Consider the following 21,405-nt stretch of genomic DNA (forward strand, 5'->3'; position numbering starts at 1 on the left):
TTTCCCAGGCCAGGGTGGAACCCTCACCACAGCTGGAAACTTCGCCACAGCTGGAACCCTCACCACAGTAGTGACCATGCCAGATCCTTAATCCACTGAGCCACCAGGGAACTCCCTCTTTTGCAATCTTCCATATCCAACCTGAAAAGAGAATCAAAATAGGCATTTCTAAAAACTGAAATTAGACAACTTTAAAAAAAAAATAGTAGTCAACCTGTTAGGAGAAATAGGAGTCTACACTAATTCTTCTCTTCACATGAAACACAAAAACCTACATTATGTTGTGTCATAGCACTAAATTTAATCAATTAAATTTTAATTTCATTTCTCCTAAGGATATCAAGTCTGGTGGCAGGTAAATGATGCTTTTTTTTTTCTTTCTTTCCCAGTATTTCAGATTTTGAATATTTGAACTTTCCATCAGAATAATGTCAAATGACATGACAAACTCAGGAGAATATTCATCTAGAATTCATCAGAAACATCATTCACAGCAGGTCTCTGATAGGACATTTTTCATTGACGCTTCTAATCAGAGCTTGCCTGCCATTCCAGCGGCGATTTTAGAATTAAGAGAATTAGAGGAAGTGCATCTGGAAAACAACCAGATTACAGAAATCCCCAAGGATATTAAGTACCTAAGGAATGTCAGGATCCTCTACCTGAACAAGAACAAGTTAAGGGACCTGTGCCCTGAACTGGGGGAGCTGAGCAGACTGGAGGGCCTGGACCTGAGTGACAACCCGCTCCTGGCCTCATCCCTTCCAGTGCTCAGCAGCAACCGCAAGCTACGTGAGCTCCGCCTCTACCACACTGACATGGGGGAGATCCCCATCGTGCTCTGTAAACTCCTCCACCACCTCGAGCTGCTTGGATTGGCTGGAAACCACCTGAAATCTCTGCCCAAGGAAATCGCGAACCAGACCAAACTGAGGGAGATCCACCTGAAGCAAAACCAATTTGAAGTTTTCCCCCTGGAGCTGTGTCTTCTTGACAACCTGGAGATCATCGACCTGGATGAGAACAAGCTGACTGTCATCCCAGAAGAGATTGGGAACCTGAGGAAACTGAGGAAGTTCTACGTGGCTTACAACAGCTTGCCGGTTCTCCCCGAGGCGCTGTGCCAGTGTACCCAGCTGTCAGTGCTGGATCTATCCTACAACCGCCTCCACTCCATCCCACACACGCTGGCGGAGCTCACAGAGATGACCGAGGTGGGGCTGAGCGGGAACCACCTGGAGAAGGTGCCGCGTCTCATCTGCAAGTGGACCTCGCTGCACCTGCTCTACCTGCGCAACACAGGCCTGCGGGTGCTGCGCCACAACTTTCGGCGCCTGGTCAACCTGCGCTTCCTTGATCTCAGTCAGAACTGTCTGGAATGTTGTCCGCTGCAGATCTGTGCCCTCAGGAACCTGGAAATCCTGGCGCTGGATGATAATAAAATATACCAGGTACTGATTCCCTTCCTGGCTGTCACTATGCTTCCATCCAGGGCCCTTCTGGCCCTTAATTGATATGGTTCTGTGACTTCAGAAAATTTAGACTGAGTTTATGGCCAAAAATCTGGGGTTAACAAATATATCCAACAAGGGCATAATTTATGATACTTCCCCCGCCCAATAGCAACAGTAATCATAAATAGTAGCTGATGTTTAGTTACAATATATATGTGCCAGTCACTGGGGTAAATGTTTTACCTGTATTATCTCATTTAATCCTCACAAGGACTTTTTGATGTGGGTTTTATCCTCAGTGATCTTTGAGGAAAATGAGGCATGAGACGCTTAACTAACTTGTATAGGCTACATACCTGTACTGTGATAAAGCCAGGATTCCAACCCACAGGCTGGGCTGCAGGTTCATTTTCTGAACAAAGACCATCTCCTAACAGGGCTTCCTAAAATAGCAGAGTTTTCTGACACACACAAACTTGGGCTTCTTTATTTTTTTTTTTTCCATACCCTCAGCAAGTGGAAGTTCCTGGGCCAGGGATCAAACCCAAACTATAGCTATAACCAGAGCCACAGTAGTGACAATATCAGGTTCTTAACCTGCTGCACTAGGAGGGAGCTCTCAACCTTAGACCTTTAATGTTCCATTCATGGGAAATTGCAAAACTGGATTTGTCCCTATAGAAACTTCCCTGCCTGGGTGCAGGGTAGTGTGTTCCAAAATGCCTATCACAGCATTGATGATAATCACAAAGTGTGGAAGATGATCTAAGTGTCAGTTGGTAGAGGAATTCAAAAGTAAATTGTGATATAGTCATAAAGTGGACTACTGCACAACAATTTAAGTGAACTGGAGATATATGTGCCAAAATGGATAGGTCTCAAAACTGGAATGTTTATTAAAAACACCTAGGAGTTCCCATCATGAGTCAGTGGTTAACGAATCCGACTAGGAACCATGAGGTTGCAGGTTCGATCACTGGCCTCACTCAGTGGGTTAAGGATCTGGCATTGCTGTGAGCTGTGGTGTAGGTCACAGACGCAGCTCGGATATGGCGTGACTGTGGCTGTAGCTGTGGCGTAGCCTGGGGCAACAGCTCCGATTAGACCCCTAGCCTGGGAACCTCCATATGCCTCAGGTGTGGCCCTAGGAAAAAGACCAAAAAAAAAAAAAAAAAAAAAAAAAGGTAAAGCACCTAATTACAGAAACTTAAACCATACATAATCTTTAATCGCACAAAATTACAAACACACAACACAGACAACACTTTTTTTAGCTATTTCTATATGTAATAAAAGTATAAAAATATGTACTGGGGGAAAAACCCACGAAATTCCTAATAGTAGCTGCCTCTGGGAAGAAGGAGGAAGTCAAGGAAGCAGGGACATAAGGAGAACTCAACTTTAATTGCAGTATTTCACTTTGTTTATTAACAGAGTTTTGGAAGGTGGGTACAGGTGCTGGTTTTTTCTTTTTTTTTTTCTTTTCTTTTTGTCTTTTGTCCTTTTAGGGCCACACTCGAGGCATATAGAGGTTCCCAGGCTAGGGGTCTAATTGGAGCTGTAGCTGCCAGCCTATACCACAGCAACAGTAATGCCAGATCTGAGCCACAGCTGCAACCTACACCACAGCTCACGGCAATGCTGGATCCTTAACCTACTGAGCAAGGTGAGGGATCAAACCTGAAACCTCATGGTTCCTAGTTGGATTTGTTTCTTCTGCGCCACATTGGGAGCTCCGATATTCTTTTTTTTTTTTTTTTTAACATTTGAAAATTTAAAGGAACAGAGTCCTGTTAAAAGCAGAAGACAACTGGAAAGAGAAAGGGAGGTCTAGAAATCAACAACAGTAACCAATAATAGGTCTGTTTTTCCTGGCCATGAACACCACTCTCATGTGTACCTCATACGTTATACAAGTCCCAGCCTTTTTTTTTTAATGGCTGAGTAGTATTCCATTGTTTATATATACCATGTCTTCTTAATCCAATCATCTGTCAATGGACATTTGGGTCATTTCCATGTCCTGGCTATTGTGAATAGTACTGCAGTGAACATGTGTGTGCATGTGTCTTTTTCAAGGAAAGTTTTGTCCGGATATATGTCCAAGAGTGGGATTGCTGGGTCATATGGTAGTTCTATGTATAGTTTTCTAAAGTACCTCCGTACTGTTTTCCATAGTGGTTGTCCCTATTTACATTCCCACCAACAGTGCAGAAGGGTTCCCTTTTCTCCACACCCTCTCCAGCATTTGTTATTTGTGGATTTATTAATGATAGTCATTCTGGCTTGTGTGAGGTGGTACCTCATAGTAGTTTTGATTTGCATTTCTCTAATAATCAGTGATGCTGAGCATTTTTTTCATGTGATTATTGGCTTTCTGTATATCTTCTTTGGTGAACAGTCTATTCAGGTCTTTTGCCCATTTTTCCATTGGGTTGTTGGCTTTTTTGCTGTTGAGTTGTATAAGTTTGTGTATTTTAGAGATTAACCCCTTGTCTGTTGCATTGTTTGAAACTATTTTCTCCCATTCTGTAATTTGTCTTTTTTTTTTTATGGTTTCCTTTGCTGTGCAAAAGCTTGTCAGTTTGGTTAGGTCCCATTGGTTTATTTTTGCTTTTATTTCTGTTGCTTTGGGAGACTGACCTGAGAAAACATTTGTAAGGTTGATATCAGAGAATGTTTTGCCTATGTTCTCTTCCAGGAGTTTGATGGTGTCTTGTCCTACATTTAAGTCTTTAAGCAGTGCCCATCCTCCTTTAACTCTTTCAAAAGGTTGAAGAAGAAGGAATACTCCCAAAGACATTCAAATGATGCCACCATCACCCTAATTCCAAAACGAGACAGAGATACCACCAAAAAAGAAAACTATCGCCCAATATCATTGATGAATATAGATGCAAAAATTCTCAACAAAATCTTAGCCAACCGAATCCAACAACATATCAAAAAAATTATACACCATGACCAGGTAGGGTTCATTCATCCCAGGTTCACAAGGATGGTTCAACATACGCAAATCAGTCAACATCATACACCACATTAACGAAAGAAAAGTCAAAAATCATATGATCATCTCAATAGACGCAGAAAAAGCATTTGACAAAGTCCAACATCCATTCATGATCAAGACCCTCACCAAAGTGGGTATAGAGGGAACATTCCTGAACATAATCAAAGCCATTTGTGATAAACCCACAGCAAATATAATACTCAATGGGGAAAAACTGAAAGCCTTCTCACTCAAATCTGGAACAAGACAGGGATGCCCACTCTCACCACTGCTCTTCAACATAGTTTTGGAAGTCCTAGTCACAGCAATTAGGCAAACAAAAGAAATAAAAGGCATCCAAATAGGAAGAGAAGAGATAAAACTGTCACTGTATGCAGACAACATGATACCATACATAGAAAACCCTAAGGACTCAACCCCAAAACTACTTGAACTGATTAATAAATTCAGCAAAGTAGCGGGATATAAGATTAACATTCAGAAGTCAGTTGCATTTCTCTATACCAGCAATGAAATATTAGAAAAGGAATACAAAAATACAATACCTTTTAAAATTGCACCTCACAAAATCAAATACCTCGGAATACACCTGACCAAAGAGGTAAAGGATTTATATGCCGAGAACTATAAAACTTTATTCTTTCTTTCTTTCTTTATTTTTTATTACTCAAATGAATTTATCACATCTGTAGTTGTATAATGATCATAACAATATGATTTCACAGGATTTCCATCCCACAGCCCAAGCACATCCCCCCACACCCCCAAACTGTCTCCTCCAGAGACCATAAGTTTTTCAACGTCTGTGAGTCAGCATCTGTTCTGCAAAGAAGTTCCGTCTGTCCTTTTTTCAGATTCCACATATCAGTGAAAGCATTTGATGTTGGTGTCTCATTGTATGGATGACTTCACTTAGCATGATAGTTTCTAGGTCCATTCATGTTGCTAAAAATGCTGGTATTTCGTTCTTTTTGATGGCTGAGTACTATTCCATTGTGTATATGTACCACCTCTTCTTGATCCACTCCTCTGTCGATGGACATTTAGGTTGTTTCCATGTCTTGGCTATTGAAAGTAGTGCTGCAATGAACATTGGAGTCCATGTGTCTTTGCGAGTCATGGTTTTCCCTGGATAGATGCCCAGGAGTGGGATTGCTGGGTCAAATGGTAGGAGAACTATAGAACTTTAATCAAAGAAATCAAAGAAGATGTAAAGAAATGGAAAGATATTCCATGTTCCTGGATTGGGAAAATCAATATTGTAAAAATGGCCATACTACCCAAAGCAATCTACAGATTCAATGCAATCCCTATCAAATGACCCATGACATTTTTCACAGAACTAGAACAAACAATCCAAACATTTATATGCAACAACAAAAGACCCAGAATCGCCAAAGCAATCCTGAGAAACAAAAACCAAGCAGGAGGCATAACTCTCCCAGACTTCAAGAAATACTACAAAGCCACAGTCATCAAAACAGTGTGGTGCTGGTATCAAAACAGACAGACAGACCAATGGAACAGAATAGAGAACCCGGAAATAAACCCTGACACCTATGGTCAATAATCTTTGACAAGGGAGGCAAGAACATCAAATGGGAAAAAGAAAGTCTATTCAGCAAGCATTGCTGGGAAACCTGGACAGCTGCATGCAAAGCAATGAAACTAGAACACACCCTCACACCATGCACAAAAATAAACTCAAAATGGCTGAAAGACTTAAATATACGACAGGACACCATCAAACTCCTAGAAGAGAACATCGGCAAAACACCCTCTGACATCAACATCATGAATACTTTCTCAGGTCAGTCTCCCAAAGCAATAGAAATTAGAGCAAAAATAAGCCCGTGGGACCTCATCAAACTGAAAAGCTTTTGCACAGCAAAGGAAACCCAAAAGAAAACAAAAAGACAACTTACAGAATGGGAGAAAATAGTTTCAAATGATGCAATGGACAAGAGCTTAATCTCTAGAATATATAAGCAACTTATACAACCCAACAGCAGAAAAGCCCATCAATCAATGGAAAAATGGGCAAAAGACCTGAATAGACTGTTCACCAAAGAAGATATATAGATGGCCAGCAAACACATGCAGAAATGCTCAGCATTGCTGATTGTAAGAGAAATGCAAATCAAAACTACCATGAGATACCACCTCACACCAGTCAGAATGGCCATCATTAATAAATCCACAAATAACAAGTGCTGGAGGGGCTGTGGAGAAAAGGGAACCCTCCTGCACTGCTGGTGGGAATGTCAACTGGTACAGCCACTATGGAGAACAGTTTGGAGATACCTTAGAAATCTATACATAGAACTTCCATATGACCCCACAATCCCACTCTTGGGCATCTATCCAGACAAAACTCTACTTAAAAGAGACACATGCACCCGCATGTTCATTGCAGCACTATTCACAAGAGCCAGGACATGGAAACAGCCCAAATGTCCATCAACAGAGGATTGGATTAGGAAGAAGTGGTATATGTACACAATGGAATACTACTCAGCCATCAAAAAGAATGGCATCATGCCATTTGCAGCAACATGGATGGAGCTAGAGAATCTCATACTGAGTGAAATGAGCCAGAAAGACAAAGACAAATACCATATGATATCACTTATAACTGGAATCTAATATCCAGCACAAATGAACATCTCCACAGAAAAGAAAATGATGGACTTGGAGAAAAGACTTGTGGCTGCCCGATGGGAGGGGGAGGGAGTGGGAGGGATCGGGAGCTTGGGCTTATCAGACACAACTTAGAATAGATTTACAAGGAGATCCTGCTGAGTAGCATTGAGGACTTTGTCTAGATACTCATGTTGCAACAGAACAAAGGGTGGGGGAAAAATGTAATTGTAAGGTATATATGTAAGGATAACTTGATCCCCTTGCTGTACAGTGGGGAAATTAAAAATTAAAAAAAAAAGCCCTTAAGCAATTTTGAGTTTATTATTATGCGTGGTACAAGGATGTGTTCCAGTTTCATTGATTTACATGTGGATGTCCAGTTTTCTCAGCACCAGTTGCTGAAAAGACTGTCTTTTCCCCATTTAATAGTCTTGTTTCCTTTGTCGAAGATTAATTGACCATAGGTGTCTGGGTTTATTTCTAGGTTCTCTATTCTATTCCATTTGTCTGTATGAAATAAGTCAGAAAGAGAAAGACAAATACCATATGGTTTCGCTTATATCTGGAATCTAATATATGGCACAAATGAACTTTTCCACAGAAAAGAAAATCATGGACTTGGAGAACAGACTTGTGGTTGCCAAGGGGTGGGGGAGGGAGTGGGAGGGACTGGGAATTTGGGGTTAATAGATGCAAACTATTGCCTTTAGAATGGATTAGCCATGAGATCCTGCTCTATATCACTGGGAACTATGTTTGGTCACTTGTGATGGAGCGTGATAATGTGAGAAAAAAGAGTGTATACGTGTATGTGTGACTGGTTCACCTTGCTGTGCCTTAGAAAATTGGCGGAACACTGTAAATCAGCTATAATGGGAAAAATAAAAATCATTGTTAAAAAAAAGTCCCAGCCTTAAAGTTGTCTTCTGTTTTTTGTTCTTTTTTAACCTTTGACTTTTTTTCAGTTTCTAGAACTTTGGGGAGGGAGGAGATTCTGGTTTTCTTCATTGCTATCCAATTTTAAAACTACCTTTCAGGAAGTAAACATTTTGATGATGACTTTAAGATTTAGGAAGGTAATCTATAACTTAATCTCTACTTAGGTAGCAACTCACCTTGAAGGATTTTCAAGGTTCTATGAGAAACCCTCTGCTCATCTTCCAACTATTCTGCCACTGATGTAAGAGCTTTCTTTTATAGTGAACAAAATGTCATTCCACAGCAGGAGTGAAAGCCTCAAAATATAAAATGCCCTGGATTCACTTAAGTCCTATTGAGTCATGAATGACACCTAGTCCCTTCCTGTGAGACATTCTAAGAGATCAGGGAGAAGGAGAGTCACACAGATGACTTCTTCACAAAGTTAAGCCTCATCCAATACCAAGTTTTACTACAAGTCAAACTGCACCAACATTTAGACATGTTCAAAGTTATATTGTATATGAGAATCTCTATGTACCAGTGCTTATTATTTTTCAATTCTTATGAAGGCATGTCAGTGTTTTTATCTTCCTTTCTCAATTTCCTATTATGCCAACCCCTCCAGGAGCCTCCCAGTGCATTTCTCTCCATGACACATGGCCTTTCAGCCAGCTCCTTATTTCTCCCACCCCCAAAGTTTACCTCATGGGGCTTAAAGCCTGGCCAGTAGCTTCTTCTTGCCTAGGTGGAACCAAAAATAGTTGACTTTCAGTATGCATTTAGATGAATTTTATTTATACAATACATTTCCTTTAAGGGAGGAAAATTCAACTTCAAAGTGGCTACAGCTCAGTTATAATGTCAGTAGTAATTGTTCTCATTTAACTCTTCAAAGATATCCTGTACATCCAGATTTATTTCAACTGTACTTTGTTTTGTTTTGTTTTAGGGCTGCACCTGCGTCACATGGAGGTTCCCAGGCTAGGGGTCAAGTTGGAGCTGCAGCTGTCTGCCTACACCACAGCCACAGCAACTTGGGATCCAAGCTACGTCTGTGACCCATACCACAGCTCACAGCAATACCAGATCCTTAACCCACTGAGCAAGGCCCAGAACCAAACCCACATCCTCATGGATACTACTTGGGTTCATTACCCCTGAGCCACAATGGGAACTCCTCCACTGTATTTTAATATGACTATGATGGGATTAATTATTGGATCTTGAATATCCTGAAAAAAATCTTTAAATTTTCAATGGCTTTTGAAAAAGAAAAGCTAAACTTCTGAGCTAAGCAAACAGCACTAAGAGTGAAATGACTAGGTTATAATGAAGTGGTTAGATTGAAAAATATTTACCCATTATTTCAGACTGCATTGAATGCAGATGCTTTGCATTGAAGGGATCTAAGGGCCTGATGAAGAATTTCAAAACAGCCAGAAGGAAAGCTTAAATATCAGTTTTTTTGGAGATTGACTTGTTCTGAGATTTGTGTTTTTTTTTTTTTTTACTGTAAATAAATAAAAAAAACTGTAAACATCTTCTAACATTTTAAAGAAAATAGGCCCTGACCCTACTCAATAAAGAAAAAAAAAAAATGTCCTGGAGTTCCCGTTTTGGTTCAGTGGGTTAAGAACCCAATATAGTATTGGTAAGGATAGGGGTTCCATCCCTGGCCTTGCTCATGGGTTAAGGATCCAGTGTTGCTGTGAGCTGCAGCGTCGGTCACAGATGCAGTTCAGGTCTGGCGTTGCTGTTGCTGTGGCTGTGGTGTAGGCCGGCAGCTGCAGCTCTTACTCAGCCCCAGCCCAGGAACTTCCATTTGCCACTGGTGCAGCCCCCGAGAGAGAGAGAGAGAGAGAGAGAGAGAGAGAGAGAGAGAGAGAGAGAGAGAGAGAGAGAGAGAGAGAGAGAGAGAAATGTCTTATGGCAGACTCCAGGTACGTGATAAGTCAAAAAGCAAGCCCACTCTAGGGATAATCTATTTTCTAATTATGTATCTATTCCACCCACCGATAGAGAGGTTGGGCTGAGCTGAACTCTACTAACCTTTCTCCTGAAAAGTAGAGTGACGATTAGGGACTGGGTGGAAGGAAAGTCCCAGGGCTAAAGCAGGGCCCTGTGAGGAAGGATTTCCCAAGGCGGAATAAAGCCAGATGAGGGAAATGTGTTACAGAACGAGTTAAGAAGCTGTCAAGATACAGAGCTGGGCCCTTTTTCCTATGAGAAAACAGGCATCTCTGTAACATAATCAATAGGAGAATCGCGTTGCATATTTTAAGAATGAGATTTTGTCCATGTGGTTCCAAAGGGCCAGAAAGAGACCAATAAGTGAATATCATAGTGACACAGATTTTGGCTCCATAGGAGAAGGAAATCTGATCAGCAGGGGTCTTCATTCAATAAGCTTTTCATCCCAGGGAGTGCTGTTTAAATGTGTGCTGGACGGCTAGTTATGGAACATATTCAAAGAGGAGTTCCCGTTGTGACACAGCAGAAATGAATCTGACTAGGAACCATGAGGTTTCGGGTTTGATCCCTGGCCTTGTTCAGTGGGTTGGGATCTGGCATTGCCCTGAGCTATGGCGTAGGTCACAGATGTGGCTCGGATCCTGCGATGTTGTGGCTCTGGTGTAGGCCCCTAGCCTGGGAACCTCCGTATGCCATGGGAGTGGCCCTGGAAAAGGCAAAAAGACCAAAAAAAAAAAAAAAAAGAAAGAAAAAAAAAAACCTTATTAGAGGGTTAGAGTAGGGACCTTTTTAATGCCTTCCAACTCAGAAAAAGTCTGGGTGTCTGTGGCATGCCTGCCTAACACCAGGGCACATAACTTTGGGATCCACTTGAGGCCAGAGGATCTAATCATAATAGTTTGTTGTTTGTTTCTAACTGAAATTTCGACTTTGATTTTGAAACTTCTGAGCAATTTTGGGGTGAGAGGTCATGTCACTAAACTGATCAGTTCCAATAACTGAATAATTATGAATATTATACTAATAAGCTTAGCACCTTTTCTTTCAGTAGTGTCAAGCATTTGCTACACTATAGTTTAAAATTTTGCAATAAAGTAGGTTAAAAATTGCTCTAAATTAAAACAGGGCATGAAAGTAAAGAGCAGAGAGTCTGGGGGAAAAAGTAGAACTCCAGACTTCAGATCTACAAGTATAAATACTATACATGCAAACATATGTGCCAACTTTTCATCAATAGAAGATGCTAATATGCTCTCCTTTTTTTTTTTTAAACTATCTGTCTCTAAACTAAAATCCAATTTATTTGCTTACTGTTAAAATTAATCTTGACCTGAAACTCGTCTTTTTGGAATACTTCCAGTTGCCTTCAGACTTTGGTTCACTTTCAAAACTGAAGATGCTTGGACTAACTGGAAATCAGTTCTCTTCATTTCCAGAAGAAATTCTTTCTTTAGAGTCTTTAGAGAAATTATACATTGGCCAAGATCAGGGAGCCAAACTTACCCATTTGCCAGAATGCATTAGGAAGCTACAGGTAAGCCTCCCCAAATGAGCAGGCAAAGAAGCATATACCCACTAATTCCTTGAGTTGGCTGGTATTGAGAAAATATGATGGTATTCTCATGGTGGCATGAAGAATTATTCATATTATATTTTCAGCTCCCAACAGCTGTCATTATTATACTCTGAGGCTTCCACTGTCTTCCTGAACAACCCTAGGTTCCATACTCAAAGAGCATTCTATTGTGATTGTTCTTGGATATGCCATGCCATATCATTTCTACTGTATGGTTTGGCCTGTTTTATTTATAGAAATTGAGCTATACCACTTCCAATTAATTTCCACTTTTTAAAAGAATCCCCTGAAAATTGTACTATTTTGAAGTTAAATATCAAACAGATGACATGGCTTTTTTTTTTTTTTTTGTCTTTTTTTTTTGCTATTTCTTGGGCCGCTCCCGCGGCATATGGAGGTTCCCAGGCTAGGGGTCCAATCGGAGCTGTAGTCTCTGGCCTACGCCAGAGCCACAGCAACGCGGGATCCGAGCCGCGTCTGCGACCTACACCACAGCTCACGGCAACGCCGGATCCTTAACCCACTGAGCAAGGCCAGGGATCGAACCCGCAACCTCATGGTTCCTAGTCGGATTCATTAACCACTGCGCCACGACGGGAACTCCGGCTTTTTTTTTTTTTTTTGTCTTTTTAGGGTCATACCTGTGGCACATTTGACCCAGGCTAGGGAGTCAAATCAAGGCTGTAGCTGCTGGCCCACACCACAGCCACAGCAATGTCAGATCTGAGCTGCATCTGTGACCTATACCACAGCTCACAGCAACGCAGGATCCTTAACCCACTGAGTGAGGCCCAGGATCGAACCTGCGTCCTCATGGATACTAGTCGGGTTCATTTACTGCTGAGCCATGACAGGAACTCCAGAGTTTGCATTTTGTATGGGACAGTCTGATTTTCCTACCTGCATGGTAGAAGGCATATCATGGTTTATTTAACTGTTGCACCAGGTTCATGCTGAAGATAGGTCCAGAGCACTGCTAAATCCTAGCAAAGCAACAAGATAACATCATCCCAAGTAGCCAGACCAATGTGTCTTTATGTATACATACTTTAAAGAGTGATTTTTGTTGTTGCTGTTTTGGCCGTGCCCACGACATGTGGAAGTTCCCAGGCCAGGGATCAAATCCACGCCACAGCAATAACAACACTAGATCCTTAATCTGCTGAGCCACCAGGGAACTCCATAGTGCTATACTCTTACTAATGCTAAAGTAGGTATAAGCCACTACATAACTCCTGGTCGTGGAATTAAGCAATGATATGTACAGCACCTATTCCTAATTCTCCATTCTTTTGCCCTGTGCTCATAGAACTCCTTTCACCAACTTGCTTCTTAGTATGTCATGCCACACTCTTCAGATTCTTAGGGTGAACTGCAAATATTACTTTTTTGCCCAATGAGTTTGAAAATAGTTAACCTATGCTCTACACCTCTTGGCTACTTCCTCTTGGGTGATGTTGGATTGATAATTGAGGCAATTGCACTTTGTAACAACTGCCACAGATAATTAGCTATTGAAAGGAAACAAATGATATTTGTAGTTAAATGATCCATATTGTTTTTTCAGAAAATTCTCATGAAACAAATAAACATTAGATTCCCATGTTTTCTATTCTCTGCATAAATGGGAATCATGACTAGTGGCTTTATTCAAAAATAGTTGTATTTTTTGATGATGGTTCTTTAAATATGTTTTCCCCTTTATCCCAATGCATAATAATATCCCCATTGAAAGAACATGGGAACTCACAGGTATTTCTGGTTGTCATAATTCCTTTACCAATGTTAAGATCATTATGGTATACTCTTGTGTTCTTTCAGAGTCTTAAAGAGCTGTACATAGAAAACAATCATCTTGAGCACCTGCCTGTATCCTTGGGTTCAATGCCTAACCTGGAAATTCTTGATTGCCGCCATAATCTGATTAAGCAACTTCCAGATGCCATTTGCCAAGCACAAGGTATAGAATCTTTGTAGATCTGCAGCCCAGTAGAGTTTGAGACCAACATTCCCCATTATTGAGGGCTTCCTTGCACTACTAAAGACCAGTCTAAGAGTTGAGAGCATAGATTTATCTCTTCACCTCCTTGAAGGGCTTCCTAGTGATGTGGGGAAGGCCAGGTGCCTGATTAATACAACTAAGAGCCTTACAAAGGTGATTAGATGGTTTATTGGGAATTGAAAAGAAAATAGCAACTGCTAGGAAAATTAGCATTCATCTATAAATCCAGTATACCACGAACAAGAATTTACTGAATACCTACTACCTGCCAGAATTTGGAGTTGGGGGTCCTTTAGTAAGTTTGCATTAGATCACCAAGTTATGTGAATAAAAGGGAAAGTATTGACCCAGGGCACTGAAATTAGCAAGGGGGGAGGGGACATTTGGAGCCATGTGATTGACATGACAAATCATACATGATTTATACTTAAACTCACAAATATTTTCCACTAGACTAAATTGTTATTTATATATCCATTCATCCAAATAATAGGCTTTTCCTAGCTCCTACTGGAGCCAGATTAAAAGATGGTTTTTTGGCCACAGTGTTCTGAATCTTCAGGTTTATAGATGTTTTCCAACTATGACTATTCTTTAATGAAAGGAAGATGAAAGAATGTGAGTGGAAGCTGTTGCCTACCTACAGGACATTCAAAGATTAGAGGCAGGGGTGGGTACGCTCCCTCCTTAGTCATGCTCCTGACTACGCATTCGAATCCTGTCTGTGGTCCCTGGAGGAATAGGACATTCTCAACATTTTTTAGTATTTACTATTTTCCTGTCTCTAATCCTTATTTACACTGGCTCCAACAACTTCGAGTTGTTATGAAAAAGAGAACTTGGTTTTCCTCATTAAATGTGCTATCTTCTGTTACCTTGGCCCAGCAGGAAAGAAACATTTCAAAGTGATTGGACTAAAGAACGCATGCTTTAACTTTGGTTGTTTTTAAGACAAATCCATTATTATTATTTTTTAATTGTTTCAGCTTTGAAAGAATTACGGCTCGAGGACAACTTGATCACTTCTCTTCCAGAGAATTTGGATAGTCTAGTGAATCTAAAGGTTCTGACACTGATGAACAATCCCATAGAAGAACCCCCAATGACAGTGTGTACCAAGGGCCCTGAGACTGTATGGATCCACCTTAAAAAAAGAAGAAATATGAACATAATGGCAACAAAGGTAAAATCAGCAAAAATTCCCGATAACACTCATAGTTGCTTGGAGTGGATTTAGTGTTAAACATTACACATTATCCTATGGAGCTGCTCCTTACCCATCTATACCCTGTCCTTCTTGAGAATAGAGATTCTCATTTACTGTTACATCTCCAGCACTACATGAGAGATTTTTGAACATCATCCCAGCATTTTTTGTCTTTTCCTTTTCTCCTTGTCAGATAAGAAGCCAACAAAGAGGCAAAAAAAAAAAAAGCCAAAACTTCAAATCCCAAATGACCTAAAACTACTGGACTATTTGCTGGAGTGAAAAGATTTTATTATCAAAGTCAGAAAGATAAGGCTGAAAAATTAGAAATGAAAGCATTTGTGGAGCAGAGGTCCTAGAGACCACAGTTCTGCCCAGCCACTAACTCAGCGTCAAGGGCTAAGAGCCTTGTCACTCTCCTCCTTATCCACCAAACCCATGGAGACATCAGGACACCCCAGACAGAGCAATATGTCCACTTCAGTCAGTATTCAGTATTCTCCATTCAGCTGGTCCACACCCCATCGCCTCACAACAAGATGACTACATTAGTCCACCAATTAGTCCTTCCCCTGCAATATACTTTCCACTCAGCAGTCAGACTTATGCTATTTAAACATAGCTCAGGGAGTTCCCATCATGCCTCTGTGGAAGTGTATCTGACTAGTATCCATGAGGACGCAGGTTTGATCCTTGGGGCTTGCTAAGGATCTGGCATTGCTATGAGCTGTGGTGCAGGTCGAAGATGCGGCTTGGAACCTCCATGTACCATGGGTGTGGCCCTAAAAAGACAGGAAAAAAAAAAAAAAAAAAAGCCCTCATAGCTCAGATCTTGCCACTTCTCTGCTGAAATGGACGATTCTCCATTTTACCTGAAATAAGAGTTAGTCTTTGGTCTGTAATACCCTCTATCAGTGGCCCTGGACCATATCTGATATAACATCCTCCCTTTTCTAATAAATATTACGTGATACCTCCTTAACTCTTCTGAAATTAAGCTCATAGATAATGTAAACTACTACAGACACATAATTTTAATAAATCAAAAATAATGCCTGGACTGTAACATAAAGGAATAAGGAAAGTAGTTTATATTAAATATTACTTTTAATATACACATACTCAGGAATGACTACACTGGACGAATGAAACTAATACTTTTGGGATACTTCCTAAAAGCACTTTGAAAAACAACATACTCTTTTGCACATTTTAAAATTGATATTTTAATTTTTTTTCACTAAGTTTAAATCATTGCAAAAGATTTACTGCCAATGAATTTTACATACTGACATCTTAAGAGAGAGTTGTTAGATCAATATTTTAAATGTATCCATTGGAACATAAATACTATTATGATTTGATAAGTCAGGTAGATATCAGTTTACAAAATACTTAAATAATCTCTTATTTTGCCTGCAGAAATCTTATCATTTCTTTTTCTTCTTGAACATGTATTTCCATTCCACTTCCTCTCAGAATTGATCTTAATGTTCCTCTCTCATTCTCTCTCTCTATATATATATGTATATTATATATAAAAATTTCTATATATTATATATAATTTTAAGTCATTTATAGATCATCTTTCATACTTCTGGGCTACAAAAAATTTATATAAATTACATTTTAAAATAAAAATTTTTTCTATGACCATAGAGCTTTAATGTTCTGGATTGAGTCTTATATAATTATTAGAAATATAAAATTGACCGAGGAGTTCCCGTCGTGGCTCAGTGGTTAACGAATCCGACTAGGAACCATGAGATTGAGGGTTCAATCCATGCCCTTGCTCAGTGGGTTAAGGATCCGGTGTTGCTGTGAGCTGTGGTATGGGTCGCAGTCGCGGCTCGGATCCTGAATTACTGTTGCTGTGGCTGTGTTGTCGGCCAGAAGCTACATCTCTGATTAGACTCCTAGCCTGGGAACTCGAACCATGATGTTGTGGGTTGGATCCCTGGCCTTGCTCAGTGGGTTAACAATCCGGCGTTGCCGTGAGCTGTGGTGTAGGTCGCAGATGCGGCTCCGATCCCGCGTCGCTGTGCCTCTGGCATAGGCCGGGGCTATGGCTCCGACTAGACCTCTAGACTGGGAACCTCTGTATGCCACGGGAGCGGTCCAAGAAATGGCAAAAAGACAAAAGTAAATAAATAAATAAAACAAAATAAAATAAAATTGACCGAAACAATATAAAATCTATTACAAATTTTGAAATTTAATTATTCGACCTATAGGATTTTTGTAAAATACGTATACAAATGAGAAAGGCTTTTTCACATAGTCTATATATCCTTGCATAAATATTACTTGTTGCTAGTGTGAGACAGGGTTTGGCATCAGTTCTATTCCAATTTTTGTTATTTTATAGATGAAACACTGAGAAATCTTGTTCAAATTCATAAGTTGACAAGAATGGAAGAAATTTTTTTCCCTATATTACCTTGTTTTAAATATCAGTGCCTCACACATCTCTGAATTTCTCCCAAATATATTCCGCCCCCAAATCAGATAGCTCTTAGGTAACAAATCTTCAATTTTCTTGAAAGCAAAGCCACTTGTCTTATTAAAGGATCGGTTACCCAGCCCTCAGAGCTGACATCAATACTGACATTTTGTTTTTGGTTTCAGCTGCACCTGTGGCATGAGAAAGTTCCCAGGTCAGGGATCAAGCCCACACCACAGCAGCAACCAGAGCCACAGCAGTGACAATGTCAGATCCTTAACCTGCTGAGCCACCAGGGAACTCCTATACCAATATTTTGAATTGTCCCTTTTTTTGGTGTCCCAGAGATTTTTGGAGTCCAGCAAAAATCCCCTAGTCAGACTCAGGCGGACGAGAGGCTGCCAGGCAATTGCGAAGGGGAGGTGGATGAGAGGATCAGCAGTTGACTTTCCAGGCAGACACTTTTGGGGGAGGGGAGGCAGGTACATATGAAAGTTGAAGTTCTGGAAATTAGTTGCTTCCCACTTTTCCAAGCCTACACACCCTGGAAAATAGACCAGGGTGCATGTAACATGATTGAAGTTGTTAAATCTTTTTTTTTTCTTTTCTTTTTTTCTTTTTAGGTCTGTACCTGTGGCATATGGAGGTTCCCAGGCTAGGGGTCAAATCAGAGCTACAATTGCAAGCCTATACCATAGCTCATGGTAATGTCGGATCCCTAACCCATTGAGCAAGGCCAGGGATCAAACCCTCAACCTCATGGTTCCTGGTTGGATTCTTTTCTGCTGCACCATGGCAGGAACTCTGAAGTCTGTTAAATCTTAATAAAAAGCCCTGTAAATTTCCAGGATGCCTCTCCTGGACAATCACCCTAACCGATCTGCTGTTTTCACTCCCATTTCATCCTTACCATTTTCACTTTACTTCAGTCACAAACAGCATCCTTGCTGTTTTTCCAGGGCCCATGCATTCTCCTGCCTCAGAGCCATAACACTGGCACCTAACTCGGCCCAGAGGTGCTGCTCCCAGAAGTGGAAAAGACACCGGCCCCCACTTAGTTCAGTTTCTGCTTAAATATCCTCACAGCTGCCCTTGACTCACCTAATATAAAACAGCGTACCTTCACCCACCACATTCATTCATTCATCCAACAAATATTTATACTATTCTAGGCACTGGAAAAACACCAGTGAACAAAATGGACAAATATTTCTGTCCTCATATTGCTTTAACCTAGTATGATAGGAATAAGAACATGGAATATAAAACATAAAATATCACTTCATATACTATGTTAGGAAGTGATTAAGTGGTATTGAAAAAAAGTTCAAGCTAAGGAAAACTGATATTGCCACAAGTAGTGTGTGTTGCGTATGTGTTGTGGGGGTGTGTGTGTGTGTGTGAGATAGGGATTTCAATTTAGTGAGATGGTCGGGGAGACCGCAATGGAAAAATGACTGTCCTAGCTCAGGTGGCCATTATGATATATCATAAACTGGATGGCTTGAACAAGAAAACTTTTTAAATCAAATTTTATTTTTTATTAGCGTGTAGTTGATTTACAGATTTGAGTCAATTTCTGCTGTATAGCATAGTGACCCAGTCACACATGTATATACATTCTTTTTCTTATATCTTCCATTATTGTCTATCCCAAGAGACTGGTTATAGTTCCCCGTGTGGTACAGTTGGAAAGAAAATTATTTTCTCTCAGTTCTCAAGGCTAGAAATCTGGGATCATGATGCCAGCCAGCATGGTTGGTTTGTGGTGAGAGCTCCCTTCCTGCTTTGCAGACAGCTGCCTTCTCACTGTGTCCTTATATGATGGGGGGAGGGGGAGAACGGAAGGAGAGAGGGAGAGCAACCTTAGTGATAACTCTTCTTATAAGGGCACTAATTCCATCATGAGAGCCCCATCCTCATGATCTTATCTAAACCTAATTACCTCCCAAGGCCCCATCTCCAAATACCACCACATTGAGAGTTAGGGCTTCAACATATGAACTGGGGAGAGGGGTGGGATGAGGGACATAATCCAGTCCATAGCAATGACAAATGAGCAAATTCTTGAAGCAGTGGAAGGGTGATATCTCTGAATATAAGGGTTTTCCAGGCAGCAGAAGCAGCAAAGGCAAAGGCCCTGGCTGGAGTGGAGCCTGGGTGTGTCTGAGCAGAGAGGAGGCCTGCAAGGGTAGAGCTGCTGAGCAGGAGGGAGATCAGATAGGACTGTGTAAGCCATCGCAAGGACTTGAGTTTTTATTCTGAGAGAAGTGGGGAGCCACCGGCAGGTTTGAAGACTCTACTAGAGAAGGGATGTTCCTGAGTTGGCACAAGGGATAGGATCTCAAGAACGAGTGAGAGCTGGCCGTGGGTGGGAGCACAGATGTCTGGCAACAAGAGGGAAGGCAGCCATAGGCGCTTCCCCTTGCTCCGCACTGTCACCTCTGTGGCACTTCTTACCATCTGTCAAATTATACAGTCACCTCTTTTCCCCTCACTGGATTTTGAGCTCCACAAAGTCAGTGCCATGGGTATTTAACTGCTGATTCCCAAATGTCTAGAACGGTGCCTCACATGTAAAAGCACTAAATACTTTTAAAAGCTTTTGCCCAGATGATGAGCCAGTTGAGAAAAAGAGAAAACATGGTTTAGAATTCTAATCGTATTCCATTCTCCACATCTTGAAACCCACACCCCAGACCAAAGAGCTGTAACCATGCCCAGTCCATTGAAATACCAGCTGATGCTGTTCTGGTTTGTCCTGTTTTCAGATTCAGGCATGGTGGCGTGGAATAATGGTACGGAAGGGATTTGGGAAATTTGAAGACCTGCTAAAGTTGCAAAAGAAGGGAAAGAGTTCTCCAAAAGATAAGAAAGGAAAGAAGGATGTAAAAGGACAACCTGTAAAGAAAAATAACAAATAAATGCTTTATGTGTATGAATTGGAGTAATGAAACCTGATGATTAAGAGGACAAAATCTCCAGGAGTTAGATGCCTCCCACACTAAAATTACTCATAGAGATATGGTTATATATAAAAATAAATATTCTTTTACTGAAATGTTGACAAATAAAAGTTCTATGATGACTGGGAATTGCTTCAGAATAGTATGAGGGACAGAGAAGTGTGGAGGACCCAAATGAAACAAGATTGGCCATAAATTGGTAATTGTAGAAGCATGTGATAGGTACATGGAGTTTCATTGTACTCTCATGTCTACTCTTAAAACGTTTAATTTTGAATTCACAGGAAGTTCCAAAGAAATGTACTGGGAGGTCCTTGCACCCTTCACCCTCCCTCAGTGTTGATATCTTACATAACTATAGCGCAGTATCAAAACCAGAAATGGACATCAGTACCATCCACAGAGCTTATTCAGATTCCATCTGCTATACATTCATGTGTGTGTGTCCAGTCGCAAGTTTGTGTAGCTACCACAATCAAGATAAAGAGTTGTTCCATCACCACCAATCTCCTTTGTGCTATTACCTTTAGTCACACCTACCACCTACCTATCTCTCTCCCAATTCCTAACTGTTCTCCATCTCTCTAATTTTGTATTCTCAAAAATATCATATAAATGCAATCACATAGTGTGTCACCTTGGGAGACTGGCCTTTTTATTCTGCGTGATTCACTTGCAGCCCATCCAAGTGGAACATCTATCAATAGTTCATTCCTTTCTAGTTGCTGAGTCGTATAGCATAGTTTGTTTCACTATGCACTTTCTAATACCCATTGGAAGGTATTGCTCTGTTTCCAGTTTTTTTGGCTAATATGAATAAAGGTGCTATGAACATTTGTTCACGGGTTTTTGCATGAGCATAGGTGTTCATGAAGTTCATGGGAACACCCAGAGAAGTGAAGAATCTTTTCCTAAAACATCCCCATGTACACCACTCAAGAGCTCCTCTTCTGATGACTCTTTCTTTTTTTCTTTCTTTTTTTTTTTTTTTTTTTTTTTTTGGTCTTTTTGCCTTTTCTAGGGCCGCCCCCGAGGCAAATGGAAGTTCCCAGGCTAGGGGTCGAATAGGAGCTGCAGCCACCGGCCTATGCCAGAGCCATAGCAACTTGGGATCTGAGCCACGTCTGTGACCTACACCACAGCTCACAGCAATGCCACATCCTTAACCCACTGAGCAAGGCCAGGGATAGAACCTGCAACCTCATGGTTCCT

The 21,405-nt window shown here is 40.8% G+C and overlaps 1 protein-coding gene across 1 annotated transcript; it reads left to right on the forward strand.

Moving 5' to 3' along the window:
- On the forward strand, nucleotides 429-21,166 carry LRRIQ4 (leucine rich repeats and IQ motif containing 4). The gene is made up of 5 exons (XM_021069768.1): nucleotides 429-1,451; nucleotides 11,360-11,533; nucleotides 13,397-13,535; nucleotides 14,564-14,760; nucleotides 19,999-21,166. The coding sequence occupies exons 1-5, from the start codon at nucleotides 429-431 to the stop codon at nucleotides 20,149-20,151; spliced, it is 1,686 nt and encodes a 561-aa protein (XP_020925427.1). The 3' UTR covers nucleotides 20,152-21,166.

The sequence above is a fragment of the Sus scrofa genome, chromosome 13 (assembly GCF_000003025.6).
Source record: "Sus scrofa isolate TJ Tabasco breed Duroc chromosome 13, Sscrofa11.1, whole genome shotgun sequence".
In the NCBI taxonomy this organism is placed as follows: domain Eukaryota; kingdom Metazoa; phylum Chordata; class Mammalia; order Artiodactyla; family Suidae; genus Sus; species Sus scrofa.